We start from the raw sequence: 23,124 nt of genomic DNA, 5'->3' as shown, positions 1-23,124 counted from the left end.
TAAATATTATTTTAAATTTGGAGCAATAGTATTTATTCCCACTATAAATAGAGTTTAAGTTGGTGGTTCTCATGGAAAAATCAAGTTTCAGAGTTATCCAAGGGTTTTAAACCAAGTTTTGATGGAAAAATCAAATTTATTTATTTATATAATTCTTATTGATTCATTTCCAGAGACCATATTATTTTGTCCCTACATGATAAAGACATGAGGATCTATAAATGAGGTCAAAAGTTCAAAGTTAAACATTACCTTCTTTAAAACCATATTATTAATTTTAATTGTTATTTTAAAACCATCTTATTAATTTTAATTGTTTTTTATTAACATCAGTCAAACTAGCAAAACAAAACCTCCTAATCCAAATAACAACAAACACAAAACCCAAACCATTTTGGAAATCAGGATCTTTGTTACTTGTGCACAGTGTAAACACCACCTCTTTTTATTAACTTCCACAATGCTGCTTTGGCTTCCACCACTGTTTTAACCCCTTGCCATTCTTCAAATACCAACCTCTGTATGTTAAACTGCAAAGACACAAAGACAAAGATAAGCATCACGGATTCCAACGGAATCCAAAGGAATTGGAATGTACATTCCATTCCACGAGTTGTTTACTTAGCAAATGAACGGAACTAAATTCCGTCTGAATGCCAGACAGATTCCATTCCTACCTGTGCACCTTGACGAACACGAATATCTGTCCCCTTGCTATCAATCGATATCAAAGAAACATCATCCACCTCACTCTCCAATGACAGTAACTCTCTCAAGGGCTTGGAAAACATTACATTCAGCTCCTGTCACCATCATTGATTCATTTCAGATATAAATATAAAAACAATGATTATAGAAATAAAAAACTTTACTTTCAAGTTCTGTTCACTGCCATCAACAGCAATATCATCAGGTTGAAGACCCTCATATTCCTTCACATTAACCCAAGCAACTGTCCCAAAACCTCCAATAAAGTATATATCTCTGTTTCAAAATTCAAAAAAAGGGATAATGTCAGCCAATGGTTGACTGGTTTGACCGCTACCATGCTGACATGGCAGACACGAAATAATCTTATCTTATTTGTAATAAACAAACCTTATATTCTGCATCCTAAAGTAGTAGAAGTTTCCCCACTGTTGCAAAGGTGCTTGTTGGTGTTTTGTTATATACTGCTTATGTGCCCATTCCTGCAGTAAATAACAACAATTCATAGATAAGATAACAGTAAAAAAGTTGATAAATTTGACAAAGAATAATGATTAATCACCTGCTGATCTTCCGGAAGGGGGAAAACATCACCGAAAATTGTAACCCTAGCATTTGACAAGCCACTCCATCCAGGAATCTACAAAGAGAACCACTAGTAAAAGCTATATTTGCACAAGTAATACAAGATTATAAAAGTTTATTAACATGTGCAACTGCAACAAAAGAATACTAACCTGAACCACTAATGTACACCTTGGATTGGCTAATAGATTCCGTGTGTGCATACCCAACTGTGAGAAAGAAAATATTGGATCTAAAAGTCCAACATGAAAAGACATGTCAGAATCAGAACATACAGAACATAATTCATATGGTGGAAAAATATCTAATAGGAATTGATGAATAATTGAATATTAATCATCAAACACTCACGTCCCATTGCATCTGATACAAAATCCACCAGTGAACCAAATGGGTATCCTTCACTTTGTTGGTGCATACGTGACATTACAGTAGACATGTGAGCAAACCTAGCCTTGAATGGTATATATATAATATGGTGAAAAACATCAGAACTGAACTTTGAAGTCAAACATGTGATAATAAGTCAACGTATGTGGTTATATACCTGTTCCATCAGATTGCGGACTGCTAAAGGTGGTCTAGGTAAGTCATGAACACAGGTTGCACTCTGCACTCCCCCAGATATTGGGGTTCTGAAAAGGCTAGCTCTTTTGTCTGTACGAGATGAGGCAACATCTGAATTCTTATTCAACTCCTCTTTGCTATAAGTTTCACTTGAAGCACCCTTCATAATATGAAATATTTCATCATAAGTTCATAACATAGCTCAATTAGTCATTTGACAAACTACATTACATCAGATTTTGTGATGTTTTCCTTGATTTATGCTTCTCATATGTTCACTCGTTGTTTGAATTGCTTAATTCACAAAACAAAAAGATAATAGGGATACTATTCACTTTTGCATGCAGCAACAGTCACTTTGAGGAGTTGGACAAAGCCCTAAATTTGCACTGTGCCTGGTTTCTTTAGAGGAATAGTCTTAGATTTTGTTCATTTTAAGTTAGTTCTTGATAATTATGATCTTCGAAGCTCAAATTTGGCAATTATGACCTTAAGAAGTCAAATTACTCGTCGATTGTAGATGAAGTCCGTATCAGATGAGCATCTACACCAGTAAGTTAAAAATAAAACACGGGATGCGTGACATGCAAATACCAGTTGAGGTTTTCTACAGATACCAATCTGCTACAAGTGAATAGAAAAAGCAGAGAAAGCAAACATAAGCTGTACCGAATAGGAAGAAGATGAAGCTTCTTGAGGAACAAAATCAAATACATTATGAAAAGGTATCTGTTGATCATCTTCGCCGTCAGCTGAAAGTTGACGAGAAGCAGCGGCGACAAGCGTAGTTTTAGGCGAAGCTAAGCTAATTCGGAGAGAAGCAGCAGGCTGAATGGAATGTGAGTCTGGAAAAGTAGGAAGGAATACAGAGGCTGAAAGAGCTTCCATTGTTCGATTGTGATGAATAGGGATTTTGAGAGAGGAATCCGGCAGCCGCGAAAAGATAGTGAAATTGCAAAAAGCTTGGCCTTTCGGCGTTATAATTATTAAATACATTAGGAAAAATATATAATCCGTATCTGATAAATGAATTTTTTTTTTTCCCACTTGTCAATCTATCATGAGTTTGATATTTGTCATTTTGTGGTATTTTTGAAATAAATATTACTCACTTGTCAATTTCTGATTTATTTCAATTTTTAAAATTAAAGTCACATATTTATATATCTAAGGTATTAAATATAGTATATATGAAATTAAATTGCAATTAATATGTTTCTTCCTTTCTTATTTTAAAGTTTTATATTAAAAAATGTTTACTGCTTACATTTTAATGTTTAGTTTTTTAAAAAAATTAACCCTATAATATACGGGTCTCACACCTAGTAAGCAATATATTATCATGTTTTATGTATTTATTAAAAAAAATTCTATTGATTTACCGATCAACTAGTTTATAATTCGTGGTAAAAATTAATTAAATTTTTATAGTAAAATTTTATAGTTATTAAAGTGTTTTTGGGATTACTTTTTAGCTTCAAAAGTCTTTTTTGTAAAATGACTTTTTATAAAATGAGTTTTTTATAATGTGTTTGGATTAGCTTTTGATGGGCAAAAGTCAAAAGTTATTTTTAAAAAGTGTGGTTTAACTTTTACATGTAAAATGACTAAAAATGACATGTTTACATATTTACAATGATTTACTATTTACATATATTATTTTATACTTAACAATTTTTTTTAAACAGATATTATAATTTTGTAAATATTTTATTAGAAAATATAAAACATAAATTTATTTTAAAATATATTTAATTTTTTTATTAGACTGTGATAATATTAAAATTACGTTCATACAAATTGTAAATAATTCATAAAAAATATCATAGATAATATTACATTCATCTTCACAATGTGATTATATCTTGTGCAATAATATCTCATGTCGCTGCCATATACGAATCATCATCACTCGTGCGACGTGTACTTGGACCTTCTTCGTAAACTTCACTACTAGTACCACCTCGTACGGGATTGTAGGATTCTTGTGCCCTATTAAACGCTTCATCAAACCTACCAACCTTTCTAATGTAGTTATGGATCGCCATCGATGATATCACAATTCTCACTTGGTTCTTGTACTTGTAATTAATATGCATGTCTCTTAATAACGCCCACCTAGCTTTCCACACTCCAAAAGTTCGTTCAATGATATTTCGCAATGATGAGTGGAGATAGTTAATTTCTCTTTCGGTCCGCGAGGTTCACGAATAGCAGTCGTGTGTCCACGTCAAAAATCTGGTAAATGATAACGAATATTTGTGCCTTTGTATGGAGCAAGATACCCTCTGGTATTTGGATATCCGACATCAACAGCGTAATATTTATCTGTAAATAAAACAAATATTTATTATTCGTTTCAAACATGTAGTAAAGACATATAACTTGTGTTCCAAAAAAAATATACTAACCACCCGTTGGATATGAAAAATTAAGTTCTGGTCTTTGTAAGGCTTCATTGAAAATTATTGTGTCATGTGCAGTCCCCTCCCAACCGGCCCAAACAAATGTAAAACACATGTTAAAATCAAAAACAGCCATTATATTTTGTGTTGCATGTCCCTTTCGACCAATGTAGTTCGCTTCCTCTTTTTGTGGAACTGATGCCCTAACGTGTGTCCCATCTATAGCACCAATGCAATCCTTCAAATAGGAAACTAGGAAAAATAGGATCATCATCATCTAAATTGATTTCATCACTATCTCCTTTGCCCTCCATGTTTTCTTCGTTTGGATTGCTATTGTTTTGAAATTGTAATGGAGTCATAGTCTGATCTCCAATGGCAACGGAATCCCGAAACAAAATAGCATATTTCTCATCAAATATGCTCAAATATGTGTTCCTAAATTTGGCATAATCTTTATTCTCCTGCAAGACAAAAAGATAATGTAAATCAAATATGCTCAATCTATATGCAATCATAACTTAAAATAATTAAAAAGAAAAGTAAATCATACATTTATTTTCTCCTCCCACCACTCAAGCGATGCATCTATTAGTCTTCTCGTCCCACCGAGTCCGGTTTCAAGCCTCATTAAGTGGTCATAAAGCTTCCACTATTTTTTCATGTTCTCTCATTTGTTTGTTAGTTGTTTTTTTCAAGGTTGTAACATGTTTTATCCTTCATGCGTTTTTGTAAATTCTCCCACCCAATCTTATCAAAGTGAGTACCGGGTCTATGGCCTTTTTTTACTTCAATCACGCACGAATCGACAAACACCATGAAGCTACGATTTTCCCATGCGAATTTTGGTTTTTTCATTTTTAAAGATGTTTCACAATCAACAACATTAATGTGGTTTTCGTCCATTATCTGTGAATTATATAGTATCAACATTTAAACAACATAAATATCAACCTAACATGTAACTGTTTCATCAATTTTATAGAAATAATAAGTTGTAAATCAGAAAAAAAAAATATAACTGTTATATACAATTTTACTAATTTCATCAAATTCATTAACATTTGTAACTAATTTCACCAAGCTTTCACGAATTATAGTTCATCAAAACAGAAAATTGAAAACAACAATCAATTTCTCTCTACATGTTAACACAACACACAACACAGGTACATCAAAACAGAAAATCAACGAGCAACAAAAAAAAATGGCATGAATAAATGGCAGAAGCTTACCTGCAGTTCTTTAGTTAACTAAAAAAAATCGATCGTCACCAAAAAAACGAGCAGCAAAATCGGAATTGAAAAGTAAAGGGATAGAGAGACAATGGCATGTACACAAATGGCATCCAAAACTTAATTACAGAAACAAATCAGACCAATGAGGTGAAACAAATCGAGAGAAGCAAATCGAACCAGGAAAAACCTTAGAACAAACAAAGCAATCGGACCAGAAGCTTACCTTGAACGGAGAAGGGGGTTGGCGACGCCGACAACGGTTGACTGAGGACGACCGCTGGTGGGAAACGGGAGTGGTGCCGATGTCGATGGGAGAAAAACACACAGATCCGTCGATGGGAACGAGGATGTAGAGTGGGTAGCTGTTGAATTAATTAGGTTAGTTGTGAGCGTAGTAATGTAATTTACTTTTGGGTAATTCTAACCGCACGAATTAAATTCCAAATGCACGAATTTTTGATTGACTTGATGTACATCACCGGAAGTTTTGACAGTTTTTAATATATTAAACTAAATCAATGTTTACTTTACAATTTTCATTAAATGCCCTTATATTTATAGTTGATTTTCATATCATACCTTATACTTTTTGAAACTTTAGCTTTTATATATATATATATATATATATATATATATATATATATATATATATATATATAGGTAAGAGTTATATGGAAAATGAATACAAGAAAGATAGTAGAGAGATTTGATTGTATTTTATTAAAACTATATTGTTTTTAATGGATCTATACCTAATATTAGGTACATAACAGCCACATATTCCTTAAGCCTTATAATTAATGAAATTAAAGGCATTTAATAATTAATGAAAGTTACTAATTTATGTTTATTTTTTATTTATTTTATTATTTAATGGTTTTAGTCTTGAACATCTCTCTCTCTCTCTCTCTCTCTCTATATATATATATATATATATATATATATATATATATTAGAAACATCAGAATCGCACATATATAACAATTTTGTTTTAATTTATACAGATCTTAATAATTATAAACAACAAAACATAAATTTGATTTTACTAATTATCAGATATTATAACTGTAGAATTGTTACAATTATTGTGTGTTGCAAATGGAGAAATGTAGGAATTCAGGCGAGCAGCATAAACAGTTTCCCATCCAGCAGACCGTGATGATCTGTTGTGACGCCAAAGTGGTAAAATAGTAGGCATTGGATATCCTCCATGTAAATCAACCTTCACATAATGATCACCTCTAACAAGAGCAATAACAACAACTCTATGAGTTGAGATGTCTTGGGGACCAAGCCATAGTGGAAAACATGTTGACGGACTATCTTTGCTTAGAAAAATAACTATTACATTATACTTGTTAGCAATGAGAAAGCTAGTGACCGGCATAATCAACCAATGATCTGTTGGTGCGAAATGTGATCCATTGAAATTCAATGAGTGGTGTATGGTGTTTAAATCGTAATCAAAAATCTGTGCGTACTCAGCTGGGTGTGCTAACAACTCATTCTGTAAATCTAAGCGGATTTGACGCCAATTATCTTCACTATAACCGAGACACGCAGCTATTGCACGAAATCCACAATTTCCATCTCCCCTCACGTTTTGTATGTTTGTGACATATGGATGAAATTCATACGGAATTTCATTCATAAGTGGATCTGAATTATACATTACTTGTTCTTGGTTGAAGTACGAGCTATGCATCGATTGTTCCTGATTAAAAGTTGAGTTGAACATTGGAGGTTCTCGGAACGAGTACGTACTGTGCCTATCCGGCTCCTGGTTTAGATCAAACAAATTAGACCGCATATAATCAGGCGTATAAGTAGAAATGCTACGTCGAGACGGATATTGAGTTGGTGGCGCTTGAGTCGGTTGATCTTGAGGTGGTGGATGTTGAGTTGGTGGGTCGTGGTTTAAATCGATATGGGTTTTCTTGAAAAGTTTCTTCTTTAAGGAGGGGCGCCCACGAGTATTTTTGTGAGTAGCAGGTTCAGAAACTGAAGTTGTTGACGGCGTGATTAAGTTTAGTAACTTCCTTGCTAAACTTAACTTAACAGGTCTTGATTGTTTTTCGTAATGAGCATTAAACATATTTACCTCAACTGCACAACCCAATTTATCATCTTCTAACGATTTGCATTCTAATAAATCAAGTTTCTTCCAAAACTTATCTACTGAATGAAGCGGTACACAATGACCTTTTTTAACAAATATAGCTTGTTCATGCGCACATGGCAGCCCATAACTTGTACGTACTTGACATCCACAATTTTCATAAACAAATCCAAATTCTTTGGACCGCTCATATTCTTTGAAAATGATATCAAGTGCATAAATTGAAACGAAACGACACAATGGTTTTAGATGTGGTATTTCGTAGTACCGATGTACAATGAAAATTTTGTTATGCGCAAGACTCGCTTTTATACCTGTGTATTGTGACTCAACAACATCAGCAATACGCTTCAATGATTTGGCGATATCTGATCTTGATGTTTCGACATATCTTTTTAACTTGGCATGTTGACTTTCAGCTCTATTAGTTGTGTGATTGCCAAAGTTAAGAAACTTATCGGTCCATGCAGACACAAACTTTTCTTTGTGTGGTGTCAACCATGTTTTGTTTAGATAAGAAAATGCATCTGAAATACATAAAAAATTTCAGTTGATGTAATGATTTATAACATATTATAGTGTATATTTAAAAATACCTGGATAATTGTTCGTAGTTTTTTCAACTTGTGCCAAATTCTTGTTGTATGCTTCCTTTGTTTCAGAGTTAACCAACCTCGTCCATGACGTATAAAGAACATCCCAACATGATTTGCATTTCTTCATGATATTGTTATTTATATGCCATCTGCAAAGTAATCCTTTAGCATCTGGAAATATAATAGTGTATGCGTTCATGAGAGCCATTTCTCTATCAGTCACAATAACACGCGGCAACATACATCCTTCCATTACCGATTTTAGACAGTCTAAAGCCCAAACATAGTTGGATTGTTTTTCTTCATGCATGTACACAAATGCAATGGAAAATGTCATATTTGTTGGAGTTACACCAACAATCTCCAATAGAGGCATCCCGTACTTGTTTGTTTTATATGTTGCATCCATTAACAAGACATGTGGAAATGCACGCCATATTTCTAATGATCTTGGATGAGCAAAGAATAAATCTTCTAACTTATTTGTCAAAACATTTGCACGACTATAATAAACATATCCATTTTGATCTAGAAATTCCATAACACCTTGCATTTGAGTTTTACCTTCTCTCTCCCTACGTCGAAGTTTTTCGTCTGCATTGTAGATAGTTTTGAGAGTAGATACATTTTTCGGATTTAGGTTTTTTAGTGCAGATAATATATCTTTTGGTTTGACATTTTTTTTCAACAAATCTTCCACTATTCGACATTCATATTCAGTTAGTCGTCGTGGATAAGGATGACCTTCTAAATATAATGACGGCTCATGGTTATGAAATTCACATATCATTTTTATCTTCCAAGAATTATCTACTGACGAATATTTACCCTGTAGGCTAAATGGACAATTAATTTTTTTTGTCCCTGTTTTTTTTTTTGGAGATTTGTGTACTTTTGTATGTACCTCCACGGTCACATTGAAATACAACATTAAAGTTACGTTTAGAATTTTTTATGACGATGACATAACCTAAAGTATTTGCCATATTTTGCACCCAATCCATCAATTCTTGACGAGAATTGAACACCTGACAATTATATTATTATCAGTAGCAGACAAATCCACTTGATGCTTACATTACAGTAACAACATACTAATGAATTTATACCTTATTTGTTTTGAAGGGTGACGTGTCATCAAAGAAATAACGACTTTCGTTCAAACTTTCATTTTCATATGTTTCATTTGTGTCCATTGGATGAATATCCGTTTCGAATGGTGATGTGTCGTCGAAAAAATAGTTACTTTCATTGAAGCTATTATTTTCATCTATTTCATTTGTCTCCATTGGATGAATATCATCTCTCTAAACATAACAAAGAGAAAAAAATATATAATAATAATAATAATAATAATAACAATAATAATAATAATAATAATAATAATAATAAGAAAGGTTAAGTACAAATACCTCATAATATGTGTCACCCATCCATTCTTTCCAACTTGTCATTTAATAAAATCTATATTTTTAACAAATATCATATATTTGCTTTTAAGGAAACTTACTTTCAGCAAGTCGCTTTCAATGTACCATATAAGAAATACGAATCCTCTATATATAGAAAGAAATTGTAACCAAATTTTTATTTTTATCCCTTCTATTTTTGTTAATGTTTCATAGTTTATATTTCTTATTTAACAAATTAATTTTTTTCTATTAATATTTAATAATATTCATTATTACTTTTTTTATAAATGTATTCATGAGATCATTTTAATTAAACAACTTTTATGAATAATTAATATGTTTCTACTTGTTAGTTTTCAAAATTAATAAAGTTTTAAGGGTTTAAGATTTAAATTGATAAAATCTAGGGTCTTTTCTAAAACTACAATGTAAACCGAAGGTATAAAATTGTAATATTATATTTTATCGATAAAATAATTCGGCACACATATTAATCGGCACACATATTTATCGATAAAATAATTCGGCACGCAATTCAATGCAACAAATACACGAAAAATTCGTGTATATAGGAGGACCCTGAGTTTTTAATATATTTTATCATTTTTCATTTAATGCCTCTTATTTTCTATTAAAGTAACAAAATCTACCTTCCACTTTCCACTTTCCACTTTATAGTTTTTATTTTACTGTTTTGTTTATTGATTTGTTTTATTAACTAAACTTATTATATATATATATATATATATATATATATATATATATATATATATATATATATATACTAAAACACATGGTTATTATTATTATTATTTTCAACATTATCTCTTTTTAATGATTGAGAATTTTAAAGTGTTCAACACCAACTAAAAAATGTTATATATATATATATATATATATATATATATATATATATATATATATATATATATTAAAATAAAAAATGATGATAAAGTATGATCATCCCCATCGAGGGTTTTATGATTAATAGGTTAAAAAGTGGTATTATAACATTGAATGGAATAAAAATGCATTATAGCTAGAATGTAATGAATGAGAAGTTCAATCCCCATTGAATCATGTATAACCAATAGTAAAAAATAATATATTTAAAATTAAAATTAATAATATAATAAAATATAATATAATTAATTAGGAAAACGTTAGAGTTATAAAACATAAAAAAAAAAAAAAAATTATTGACTAATATATATTAAATGGTTTATAAAAACAAAAGAAAAAAAGTTTTCTAATATGATATATTTATACGGTGATGGTTGATAGAAAACAAATAGGAAAGAGTTATAAATTAAAATAAAACTTTTTTTTAACCATATAACAAAAAATAATAAAGTTTAAAGTAAATACTATAAAACATTAAGGGTGTATTTTGAAAAATCTTTGCAAGTTGAGGGACAAATTAATTTTATCTTGTCAAATGTCATATCTGACCTTTATATACGAATCCTTCGTGCATATAGGAGTACCCAAATTTCCATCGTCAAAATCATTTATTCAAAATTGATGTGACGATGACATAACCTAAAGTATTTGCCACATTTTACACCCAATCCATCAATTCTTGAGGAGAATTGAACACCTGCCAATTATATTATTATCAGTAGCTAACAAATCCACTCGATGCTAACATTATTGTAACAATATACTAATGAATTTATACAATATCCGATTTGAATTGTGATGTGTCATCGAAAAAATAATTACTTTCATCTGCTTCATTTATGTCCATTGGATGGATATCCGTTTCGAACGGTGATGTGTCCAACCCTAAAGACTTAAGGTGCTTATATATGGTGCAACACCCTAAATTAGGGTTTCATTAGGTCACACGTAAGCTTCGTATGAGATTTCCTATTTTGATTTAACGGTTCTTTTGTCATTTTTAGGTTTTTCTAATACATATTAAATTATGATTAATTTTACTTAAATAATGGTTTTAGCAATGGGTTAAAAAAGTTATAAATTGATTGATGTTAATAATATGAATTTTAAAAATAATAAAATATATTATTAACGTTTTGATGAAAAATAAATTTATTGAAAATGGTTAGAATACATACCTTAACATTTTGATTGATATTATTTTGAATATATATTTTTAAGATTTTTAGTATTTATTTTTATATGTGTATTTCATATAAAGTTGTTGAAATTAAAAAGAATAAAAATTAGAAGAGTTTGTTTTGTAACTTACATCTAATTGAAAGGGAATAAAATGTAAAATATAAAAACAATTGAAAATAAAGAATCGAAAACAAATATGATGATGGGATTGATTGTCTACTGATTGCTTATACACGAATAAATTCGTGCTAATAGGAGCACCCTTTACTTTTTTGTGGTGTAAAAGGCGTGAAAAGATACAAAAACGTATCTTTTGCCCATCAACTTTTCAAGCCTTATGTAAAAGTCATTTAAAAATATATTTTCGAATTACCAAACAACTTTTGGGACTTTTTGACTTTTTGGAGAAGTCAAAAGTCTAAAAGTTGTTTCAAAAGGAAAAACAAACACCCTCTTAATCAACTATTTTAAATATATAATTTTAAATAAATTATTAGTTAAGAGATATATCAAAATTTTAAGGGAAATTGAGTAATCTAACCTTATAAACGATCTTTTTGACAAAAATGATCAATTTTTATTTTTTTGGTAAAGTAACCACATTCTCCGAAACACATTGTTCCGGAGAGGTCTCAAGAATACCGGAGTATGATTTCGGAACATGGTTCCGGAATACATTTGACTTTTTTTTATATAAAATGTAATACATAGTTCCGGAACACATTGTTGCGGTTGAGTATTATCAAGTTATTGGGTTGTTTGTTGGCAATTGTGGGATACCGAGTGGTCTCTTGAGTTTTCTTTATAAGATTCATTGATTTCGAAGTGGTTAGAGGAAGCTTAAGGGGTATGTTGGCGTTCTTTTCATAGATTCTAACCAAGACGAATTTCGAGGACGAAATCCAGTTTAAGTGGGGGAGAGTTGTAACATACGGTTTCGAGAAGTTTTGTTATTTCAGGATTGTGGACAGTAAATGGATAAAGTAAAGACCTTAGGCTTCAAGGGACTAGGATTTAGAACCTATTGGATGTTGATAATATTGGTTATGTGATCTAAGCCTTGGTTTTGTGTTTTGGAGTCAAAAGGGAAAGTGGAAAAAGTGATGTTTCGGGCTTCCTTTATGGATTATGGTTTTTAGTTCGGCATGCGTTAAGCCAAAATTAACTAGATAGAAGGCCCGTCAATACCTTTTCGTGGATATAAGGATCGCCGAAAATGGAGTTGAAACGAAGAAGTTATGATTATTTGAAGCTGGAAAGGATTTGAGCGAAAACCGTCACCACGGAGTGGTGTGACGGGACCACGAGGTGGTGGTCACCACGGCGTGGTGAGTCGGACCACGAGGTGGTGGTCACTACAGAGTGGTGAGTCGGGACTACGAGGTGGTTATCTGTCAGGCCCAAGCCCATGATTTTAGGGGTTTTAACGTATTTAAGCTTAATGTTCCTCATTTTTGGGTATTTTATCAGCATCCACCACCTCTAACACCCCTTGGGAGAAACCCTAGCCTCCACCTTCAAGATTTGAGCCCATCCTCTCTTATCTCTCCTATTTTGGATGCTTTTTATGATATTTAGATGAAGCATAAAGATTAAGGAAGTTCTTTTGGTTGCAAGGAATGATGTTTCAAGCTTGGATCCATCAAAGGCACAACATTTCTATACTATTGTAAGTATAAAGTTCCAATCTTGCTCTTTAGTTCTTTAGATCTCTTCATATGTGGTTTTTAGCACTTTTGGTCCATTTTATGAGTGATCTTGGAGTTGAGTGGACTACAACACCTTTTGATTAGTTTGGAGTGTTTCTTGAACCTCATGGACTAGGAAAGTTGTGATCTTTTGCCTTTCCTTTTAGCCATGCAAGTTATCTTGGTCCTTTAGGTCATTTTGGTGCAATAAAGTTTAGATCTTGAAGGATTGTGACATTATTATGGATAAAGTTGAAAACTTTATCCATCTAGACATTTTGTTGATTCATATATGAAAGTGGGAGACTTTGACTTAATCGATTAAATTGAGAAGGATGCATTTTTGGGTCCCTTTAAGACTTAAAGTCTAGATCTTGGTGGTTTGGACCATCTTAATGGATAAAGTTGGAAACTTTATCCATCATGAAGTCATTAGAAATCAAATCTATTCTTCTAGCTTTGGTCCTTATGAATTAAGTTCTTTTTTTAAGAAAAGCCTTTCAGACTGAGGACCACGACGTGGTGACGGGACTTATTGTGTTTGATTTGTTTGGCCGTGCCCACTGCGTGGTAGAAGATTTTGAACAGAACTGGATTGAGTGGCCATGGCATGGCCATGGGTTGGCCACGACGTGGGTGCCAACTGGATTGATTGTGACTGTTGACTTTTTGACCAGTTGACTTTTGGTCAACCTTGGGTAGCATGGAGTATTTGACTAAATTTTGGTATCGGTTCGGATTTAGGAAGCTTCGGTTGGATGATCTGTTACTGAGGTAGTTGTGAGCTTCTGTTGAGTAGTTCGGGTGAGTTTCCTTCACTATACTCGTAGGTCGAAGACACCAATGTCGGCCCTCTAGATTATGTTGGTAGGATAATAATTACTTCGTGACTCTTACTGTTATGATTATATGCTAGCTTATGTTAAGTAGTTCAGGTGAGTTTCCTTCACTATACTAGTGGGATCCATATATGCTTGTTGTCTATGTGACTCTTACTGTTATGATTATATGTAACATCCATAAAATTTGATCCAATTTAAAACTTTTTAAATCATTTAAAACCATTCAGTTATTACAGTTTGTTTTCAAAATAGTTTAAACATCAGAGTTCCCAAAAATCAAAATCATCAATCGAGGAAGTGTACAGTCACGCCTTCGCCTTCCCGCGGCCATCCGCTGAACCTGAAACTGTAAGCCCGAAAGCTTAGTAAGTTACCCCCAAAATACCAACCTCATATAACCATAATCATATCATATCAACAAATATAGAACATGCATGCATAATGAGCCTTCAGCCTGACTGGACCACTCTCCGAGCCTTCGGCACGTCTGGACCGCCTCGTAGGGCCTTCATCCTATCTGGACCGCTCGCCGAGCCTTCGGTCTGACTGAATCCCTTTGCAGGGCCTTCATTCTATCCGGGCCGCCCTGGGTATGTTGGCCTTCAGCACAAAGCAGGACCGCCTCAACCCAACCCCAAATCAAACAAACATGTGTACATAAATATCATACTCTTGCATATATATAACAGTCATACAGATCTAACAGATCATCAATCATAGCAACATCCTATAACCAGGATACCGACCTAACCAGGTCACTAACATAGCATCATCCTATATACCAGGATACCAATCTAACAGATCATAATAGCATAACAACATCCTATCTACCAGGATACCGATCTAACAAATCATAATAGCATAACAACATCCTATCTACCAGGATACCGATCTAACAAATCATAATAGCATAACAACATCCTATCTACTAGGATACCGATATTAACAGATCATAACAGCATACAAGCATACTATAACTAGAATAACAATCCAAAGGGGGCGACCTTGGTGCCTTAGACCCTGTTGATATAGTGAGGATAACTCACCTTGCAATTGACGCGCTGAAGTGATAAGCTCAACTCTCGAATCACCATCACAAACTCCACCACCTATATCCACCATAGAACCATATTCGTAAGTTTCCAATTTTCCCAAAAATGCTCTCAGAACTCAAATAGTCAACCCTTGGTCAAAGTCCAAGTCAATGGTCAAGGTCAACAGTCCATGTTGACTGGACTCGTCGAGTGCAGTCACCGACTCGTCGAGTCCTTCCAGAACTCGAGTAGTCGTGAAATCCCCCTACTGACTTGTCGAGTTTCCCTGCAACTCTCCGAGTTCATGCGTGTCCAAAGTCGGGAAAACCCAAGCTGACTCGCCGAGTCACCCTACTGACTCGTCGAGTCCACGACAATCTTCATCGGACTCACCGAGCTGACCATCCAACTCGTCGAGTCCCTTCAGTCCATATCCAAACAGATGCTTATTAAGCCATCATATGGTTCCATATTGCAGATCCAGCTTCCCAAGGCATGCTTATCACGTAAAGTTGCAAACTTTACGTGCATGCAAGGCTCTAAAGTCTCAAAATGACAAAACCAAGCTTACAATGGAGTTTTACACTTAAGGAGGGGTTCATAATTGCCAAAGTTGATAGCTTTATGGACTTACAAACCAAAGAGAGTTCAGATCTGAAGTTACAACTTCATATTTGAGCTCATACCCAAGAATAGCTTCAAAAGATGCTAGAAAGCCCAAATCTTTAACCAAATGAGATCTAGAATGAAATGAGGTCAAGGTAATGACTTGATACCTTCCAAAAGATGCCAATTGAGGTAGATATTAGATCCCCACGTGTTCCTTGCTTCTAGACACTTGCTCTCCAAGCTTTCCTTACAAAGATTCACCTTCCAAAGCTTAAAACACACAAGGAAGAAGCATACACACGGATTAGGGTTTGCTGGACTCTCAAGATGGTGCAAGGGGGCTGAAGGAGGCTTATGATCCTTTAAATAGGGTGCAAAACCCCGAAAATTAGGGTTTCATCCTTCAGCTCCTACTCGTCGAGTCCCTTCTTGGACTCGGCGAGTAGGTCACTTAAGCACGTGAACCAACCCGCTGCTACTCGACGAGTCAGGTAACCAACTCGTCGAGTAGACCTTGAAATCATGAGAATTTATAACCATAAATTGATACTCGAGAATCAGGGCATTACAATTCTCCCCCACTTGAACTAGAATTCGTCCTCGAAGTCCGCTGCGGTGAACAACTTCGGATAGTGCTCCCGCATCTCTGCCTCCGGCTTCCACGTCCACTCGGACCCTCTTTGGTGTACCTTTACCAAAGGTACCTCCTTGTTCCGCAGAACCTTCACCTTTCTCTCCAAAATGGCCATAGGCCTCTCAACAGAATCCAGGCGCTCACCGACCTGAATGTCATCCAACGATACTACCGCCTCCGGATCCATGATGCACTTTCGCAACTGCGAAACGTGAAAGGTGATGTGAATCCCAACCGGACCTTTTCAAAAGGTCTATCCTACATGCCACTTCCAACTTGACAAAATCCTGATGATCCCAAGTATCGAAAAACCAACCTTCCCTCTTCCTGAAGCGAACCTTTTGTGCTGACAGAATATTTGTCTCAAAATATCATACAAAATCAATCCACTAAAACACGAACACTCATGCCTGGTAGGGATGCAAACGGGGACGGATATTGACGGGGACTACATAACCATCCCCGAACCTGAAGTCCGCTACCCATAACCATCCCCGTCCCCGACCCGCATAACCCCCGACGGATTCGGGTAAACAATTCCCCGTCGAGTATGGGTGACCCATCGGATACCCATTCTTATGGATCAAGACTAATTTAAGTGGCTGAAGCTTTTAGCTTTTTTGTTAAGAAAATTTTAAAAAAAGCCAATGTTCAGTTTGCAATTAGCTCGCAAAAATAGAAAACGATTAGATGCTCAATTCTAAAATTTCATTTAGTTTATTCTAAATAAACTAGAAAGCACTCTTATCAAGCACCTTCCAAACTATAGAATCAAGTTAAGCGGCTCTTAATTTGTAAGAAGTTCCCTCTCAGTTATTTATATCACTAAACAATGTGGGACTAAGATACAAATACAACCATAATTACAAGTCATCTTGCCCTTATATATTTGTTTCCCTTCACTTCTTTTTTCCACTCGGTTAATGTGGGATTAGTATTCATATCTTTTCGCCTATAATATATTAATATTTATTAGAACACAAAACATTTATGTCTTCTTGATAAAAAAGAAAATTCAGTCGTACATAAATCAAAGTATCAAACCATTTAGAAATCGTTCATAGCCAAGAACCGAAGTATTTACTGTCAACTATTAAGAGAGTAAATTAGTACTATTATTATCTGGAGTCCATGAATTAAACTATAAAAAAGTATTAAATTAATTATATACATACATATATCTTTTCTTGCTAGTGTCGCTAAAGGTTTTGGCTTTTGTCATTTTAGTGTTATCGGACCCTTTTGCTCCAAGATATCCATTAAGATTTCTATTAATAATGTATAACCTTTAAATATCTCTCAAAACTTGAATCAGTAGTATACAAATACTTAGCAGCTCGATAATGAGATTTAAATTTGTTTAATGTTAGTTTGAAAAAAAAGATAAAAATGACAAAGAAAGATGAGGGAGTAAAGACATCCCACATTGCCTAGACAAGAAAACAATCAGATGAGCTACCCTTATAAAAAGAATTCTCAAGGCATTACGTTTTCTTTTATTTAGTGCGTGTGTATATATTCTCGGGTATTAAACGGGCGGATAGTCACATACCCGTCCCCGCCCCATACCCGCTTCGGGTTTGAAAATTAATCCCCGTCCCCGCTCTGTTACCCGTCAAGCCGGGGAATACCCGCCTCGTTCGGGTCGGATCCCCGCGGGTACCCAAATCCGCGGGTCAAATTTGCATCCCTAATGCCTGGCCCAATCAGCCTCAGGCTGGAATACCAGGCATAACATGTCCAATCAATCATAGGGTCCGGCCATCCTCAGGATGGGATACCCTAGATTAGGATACCTCTATGAGCATAACTCGGGTCTACTCATAACTGGAGATCCAAGGATCTATCCTTGCGTCTCATCCACCATCCTCTGATTCGTCACAACCGAGTGAAACTCCCCCGAATCTTCAACGATACATCCATTCCGAACATACTCCTACAAAGGACATAACCAACACAATCTCTATGAACATCGCCTAAGACTGGAATACCCTTATGTGGTCCTCAACATAGGTCTGGATTGCCTCCCAGCCCACGACATGAGTCCGATATGCCCTCTCCGACCCTCAACTCACGACTGGAATGCTTCCGATGACCGATCGACACTACTGTCGTCACTTCAGTTACCCAACACTCCGGCCCTGCAGATATCCACTTTCCTCCGCCGCTCGAAGGGCCTAATTGACGCTCCTCACATCAACGAACAACATAACGATACAAAAACTACTACTACACATGAATCCCAAGTCATAAGCTCACTTCAACTCTTTCTGCTACCATATGACGTTTCTCAAGCGAAGTCGAAACTTCCTTGGTCCGAACTTGTCTACCCACTACTCGAACATCAGACACCTCACCGATTACTGAACCAAAAGACACACACAAACAACAGTCCCACGCGTCTCTCGAAAAAAAACCGACTGACTGGACTTGCTTCCACGCCCTGCCATCAACTCCTGCCAACATAATGAATGTTACATGACCCACGTCAGCCTCGCATCCTACCTGGTCTTCAGTGAACCATCTTCTCCTCACTTCAGACACGCTATGGCTCTTTCACATATGAAACCAACCCAAGACACCTCACAATAACTCAAACCATCATCAACATACCTACCACTACCTGCCAACCAGTACGACACTCATGTCTAACCCATATCACCCATTCGGGTTGGAATACCAACATGTCTAATCAATTCAACTATCGAGTTGAAATTCTCAGGGTTTGTTGGCATACTGCCTCAACCCTACCGCTCCCCATGAGCCTCCGTGCCTACGACTTTTAGTCGACCCCCCACCGGGTATCTTGGACTACTGCATAAAGCAGGACCGCCTCAACCCTATCCAAATGCCATAGACGATCATGAGAAAGATTTAACCCAGTTCCCAGAACCTGAATGACAGGAGATTCTAATCACAAGTCTTCCTACAGCTGACGAATACCCATTCGGATCTACTCCCAGTCCCCAACTGGAGTATTACCCGATCCAAGAAGATTAATCCTACGAGACCTCCGAGCTGATGAGATCACCAAGATCCTCTGTACTCCATCCGATCTATAATAACAACTTCCAATCAAACCAAAAATACACCAGAGTCTTCAGCCTACTCCAACAACATGTTCAATACCTGGGGACAGACCTACTGATTGCTATAGCATAGCAGTATACTCAATATCCGCACATAGGTATACAAACACATACAGAGTCTTCAGCATGACTGGACCGCCTCACCAGGCCTTCAGTCTATCTGGACCACTCTCAGAACCTTCAGCATGTCTGGACCGTTCTCCGAGCCTTCGACCTGACTGATACGCCCTACCGGCCTTCAGTCTATTCGGACCGCTTTATACTGTTGAGCATCTCCATGGATGTTACACCCCAGCTGACGACGGAAATGCCGAGCTTGTGCGACGTCACCATGGTTCACAGTTATTGATTACATTGAACAGTATAACACAAATGTTATTTTTATATTACAAAATATATTACATATAGTACTAGGTTTTTAGAATACAAGAAACCAAAAATTACAAGTAGTGCTAAATCAGATAAGTACAATATAGATAAAAAGTGCTCCGACGATCCCATGAAGATTTTCCCAAAAGATTGATACGACCGACTCTTATTTTCCTGAGAATACATGTGATTTAAATATGTCAACATAAAGTTGGTGAGTTTACAGGTTTGTATATTTGTATTAACGTACTTTTTACTCAAAAGAATATTTTTTTTATTGTATATAAGTACTTTCAAACTTATATTTATATGTGTAGTTTATTTCCAAAAGTACTTGTTCTATCGTATATAAGTATTTTCAAACTTATATTTATATGTGTACTTTATTTTCAAAAGTACTTATTTTCAAACTTATATTTATATGTGTACTTTATTTTCAAAAGTACTTGTTCTATCGTATATAAGTATTTTCAAACTTATATTTATATGTGTACTTTATTTCCAAAAGTACTTGTTCTATCGTATATAAGTATTTTCAAACTTATATTTGCTTTTAGGCGTGATTATCAATATTACATGAGTTCCCATAATCGAGCTACAGACGAGTTGTTGCCCCTCACGACGCTTCATCGGACGTCGTAGTGTTTAGACAGTTATCACCCGTGACTTGACCGTCGATGGTTGTAGCTAGCAACCGCAGGTGGGGTGTCAGCCCGTATAGATCTATACATAACTCTCCCGCTCACTTAAGATTTAACGATTATAGGTAGGGGACTTTACTAAGTATTACACTTAGGTGATGGATGTGTCTCATGTAAACCCTTGAATGAGAAGCGCTAAAAGTTGTAGTCTTGTAACTTTACGTGTTTATGTTTATCGGTTTATGTTATATAATTATAAAAATATTTTTATAATTATATCACTAAATAGTTTTGTAAAACTTATATATGCAGAGTAACAGCAATGTGTAATAATTTATTCACAGATTAACGGCAATGCATAATAAAATTTTATATTATGCGGGTATAGTAACGACAATGAATAATATAATATTTTATATTATGTGGGCATAATAATGGCAATGCATAATATAGTTTTTTTTTATATTATGTGGGCATAATAACGAGAGTGTTTACTAAATTTTATATATGTAAACGACTGTTTTAACGGTATACTGTTATAACAATTATGTAACTAAATTATAAGCGATATAAACAATTTATGATTTATATAAATAAATAATATAAAAACATGTATCCTCCCCCGAAATATGATAAAAAGTTTAAAATGGGGCCGTGAAACTCACCCTCGTAGCGTGATTTATATAATAATAGATGTTGATAGAAAGATGGCCGAGACTAGAAAAGGTTGAACTTCAAGGTGGGAATGTTTTGTAAGAAAATCAACTGTACTTTGTGTCGTGAAAACGTAAAGGAACTGCTTCTATTTATACTACCATGTAAATATGGATATAGTTAAATGAAATGATACGTGTCACTTGAAGAGTTTCTACTGTACTTTGTTATACACGTGCGATTATGACTCTTGAGTGGGTATCCTCCCTAATAAATAAAGAACTTTTTGTCACATGTCATCTTCTCCTTCATTTGGACACATGACACTTTCTAGAATTTTTGAATTTTCTATTTTCCACTTGTCATTTTATTGTATTTTTCAGTTTATTAAATTAAAATTTCATATTTAATATGTAAGGTAATATATATGTAAGGTATTTATTAGAAAGGGTTTTTATATGTAATGTATTCAATACATTAAAACCTCGTTAATTTTAATAATTCAACATTTTTTCATTTTTCTTATAAATTCAAACTTTTCAAATTGTTAAAATTTCATATTTAATTTTTTTTAAAAATAAATCCATGTAATACATGGGTCTCACACCTAGTTGCTTAATATGCAATCTACCCACCATAATTTCCATAGACTTGTACGTCATATACACACACAAAATATATGTCATATTAATGTGTATATAAAGTGATAACATATTCTTTTTATTTTATTTTATTTTTATAATATTGATCAAATTAAATATTATATACAAATATAATAATTAATTAATCTCATTAGAGATTTGCATATACGTACCATTTTGCTCGGCCACCATGTATCAACTATTATCTTTACTACTGTGCACGCATTATCTTATATTTATTTATTATTAGTCTATGATTATGAAGCTTAACTCCATGAATAAGAATATGGAGGATATTATTATTATTGCTATAATTTATTTATATACGTACACATGTTTTATTTAATCATTCATATATATTTCCTTTACTTTTTTTTATCACTTATGTTATATATATATTTCCACATTAACTTTTTCCATGATAACTTTATAAAGATATGTTAACATATTTAAAATCATTTATAATATTTGAAAAAGAAAATATTACCAAATATAGAATGAATATCATATTTTTATTACTATTTTTTTATTACAAATTAAGCCCATTACATCTAGTGTTCGTCACGTTTACAGGTGACGATCGTTGACTTCATTTGACGGTTGTCACAATGGACCACCCCTCCTGGTGATCTTTCTCATACAGACTGTTCTCACCCACTTGGGGTTCCGAACTCCTGATCCAATCTGTGGACTCTAACCCCGGCCTAACCCTAGGCCTCATGTCGATCGTCCACCCCCTCGGAAATCTGTGGCCTATTCGCTGACCCGCGTGTCTACCACATACACTAAATAACCCGCACAGCCGTGCTGAATGTACTGTCGAGCCCTGGCAGCTAACAAAACCCTCAATCTATCAATCCAAAAACCCTTAGAGTCAAGCACACCCTCGACCGAATACTCGAACTGAACTCAATTTCTGACTAGAACTCCAATCTGGTTCCCCAATTTTTGCTATCAAGCACCAAGAAGACGTGTTTCTTATGCTTGGGCGTTTTACCGAACCCCCAATCAACACAACCCTCAAACCAAGCAGCCACTAGGGCCTCCATTCTCCCTGTCGGGTTGTGAAACTTATCCCCGTTTCAAAACCTCTCCCGCTTCCGCATCCCGGGGTAACTCTCCCCCACTTAGATTTGATTAAGCCTTCATAATACATGAAAATTGGAGGATTCCCAATCCTTCTCACTTCCCAACGATCGATCCGATGA

At 34.7% G+C, this 23,124-nt stretch overlaps 2 protein-coding genes and 1 long non-coding RNA gene across 3 annotated transcripts; all 3 read right to left on the bottom strand.

Annotated features, from left to right (window-relative positions):
• Positions 1 to 253: 253 nt before the first annotated feature.
• Positions 254 to 2,823, bottom strand: LOC145115976 (non-canonical heme oxygenase HOZ, chloroplastic-like). The gene is made up of 9 exons (XM_079052333.1): positions 2,530 to 2,823; positions 1,841 to 2,020; positions 1,645 to 1,747; positions 1,446 to 1,525; positions 1,271 to 1,348; positions 1,099 to 1,190; positions 873 to 984; positions 678 to 803; positions 254 to 530 (listed from the first exon to the last, which is right to left on the bottom strand). The coding sequence occupies exons 1-9, from the start codon at positions 2,746 to 2,748 to the stop codon at positions 414 to 416; spliced, it is 1,107 nt and encodes a 368-aa protein (XP_078908459.1). The 5' UTR covers positions 2,749 to 2,823; the 3' UTR covers positions 254 to 413.
• A 771-nt stretch (positions 2,824 to 3,594) lies between these two features.
• LOC145111369 (uncharacterized) lies at positions 3,595 to 5,907 on the bottom strand. Its single transcript, XR_013710252.1, has 4 exons — positions 5,727 to 5,907; positions 4,819 to 5,174; positions 4,272 to 4,729; positions 3,595 to 4,188 (listed from the first exon to the last, which is right to left on the bottom strand). It is a non-coding gene; the product is annotated as an uncharacterized LOC145111369 (long non-coding RNA).
• Positions 5,908 to 6,548: 641 nt separating this feature from the next.
• On the bottom strand, positions 6,549 to 11,612 carry LOC145113601 (PKS-NRPS hybrid synthetase cheA-like). The gene is made up of 5 exons (XM_079049674.1): positions 11,083 to 11,612; positions 9,631 to 9,682; positions 9,328 to 9,525; positions 8,219 to 9,246; positions 6,549 to 8,149 (listed from the first exon to the last, which is right to left on the bottom strand). The coding sequence occupies exons 4-5, from the start codon at positions 9,147 to 9,149 to the stop codon at positions 6,549 to 6,551; spliced, it is 2,532 nt and encodes an 843-aa protein (XP_078905800.1). The 5' UTR covers positions 9,150 to 9,246; positions 9,328 to 9,525; positions 9,631 to 9,682; positions 11,083 to 11,612.
• Between the last annotated feature and the right edge of the window lie 11,512 nt (positions 11,613 to 23,124).

This window comes from Lactuca virosa, chromosome 5 (genome assembly GCF_052849685.1).
Source record: "Lactuca virosa cultivar CGN04683 chromosome 5, Lactuca_virosa_CGN04683_v6, whole genome shotgun sequence".
In the NCBI taxonomy this organism is placed as follows: Eukaryota; Viridiplantae; Streptophyta; class Magnoliopsida; order Asterales; family Asteraceae; genus Lactuca; species Lactuca virosa.
This window is presented reverse-complemented; position numbering and strand designations above follow the sequence as displayed.

Bases quoted from the DNA above. Each gene is read 5' to 3' on its own strand.
- LOC145115976 (XM_079052333.1), bottom strand. From the start codon at position 2,748: ATGGAAGCTCTTTCAGCCTCTGTATTCCTTCCTACTTTTCCAGACTCA. The intron at 2,021-2,529 runs GTACAGCTTATG...CATATTATGAAG, and splicing joins CTTCATCTTCTTCCTATTCG to GGTGCTTCAAGTGAAACTTA. The intron at 1,748-1,840 runs GTATATAACCAC...ATACCATTCAAG, and splicing joins TCCGCAATCTGATGGAACAG to GCTAGGTTTGCTCACATGTC.
- LOC145113601 (XM_079049674.1), bottom strand. From the start codon at position 9,149: ATGTTGTATTTCAATGTGACCGTGGAGGTACATACAAAAGTACACAAA. The intron at 8,150-8,218 runs GTATTTTTAAAT...TATGTATTTCAG, and splicing joins AACTACGAACAATTATCCAG to ATGCATTTTCTTATCTAAAC.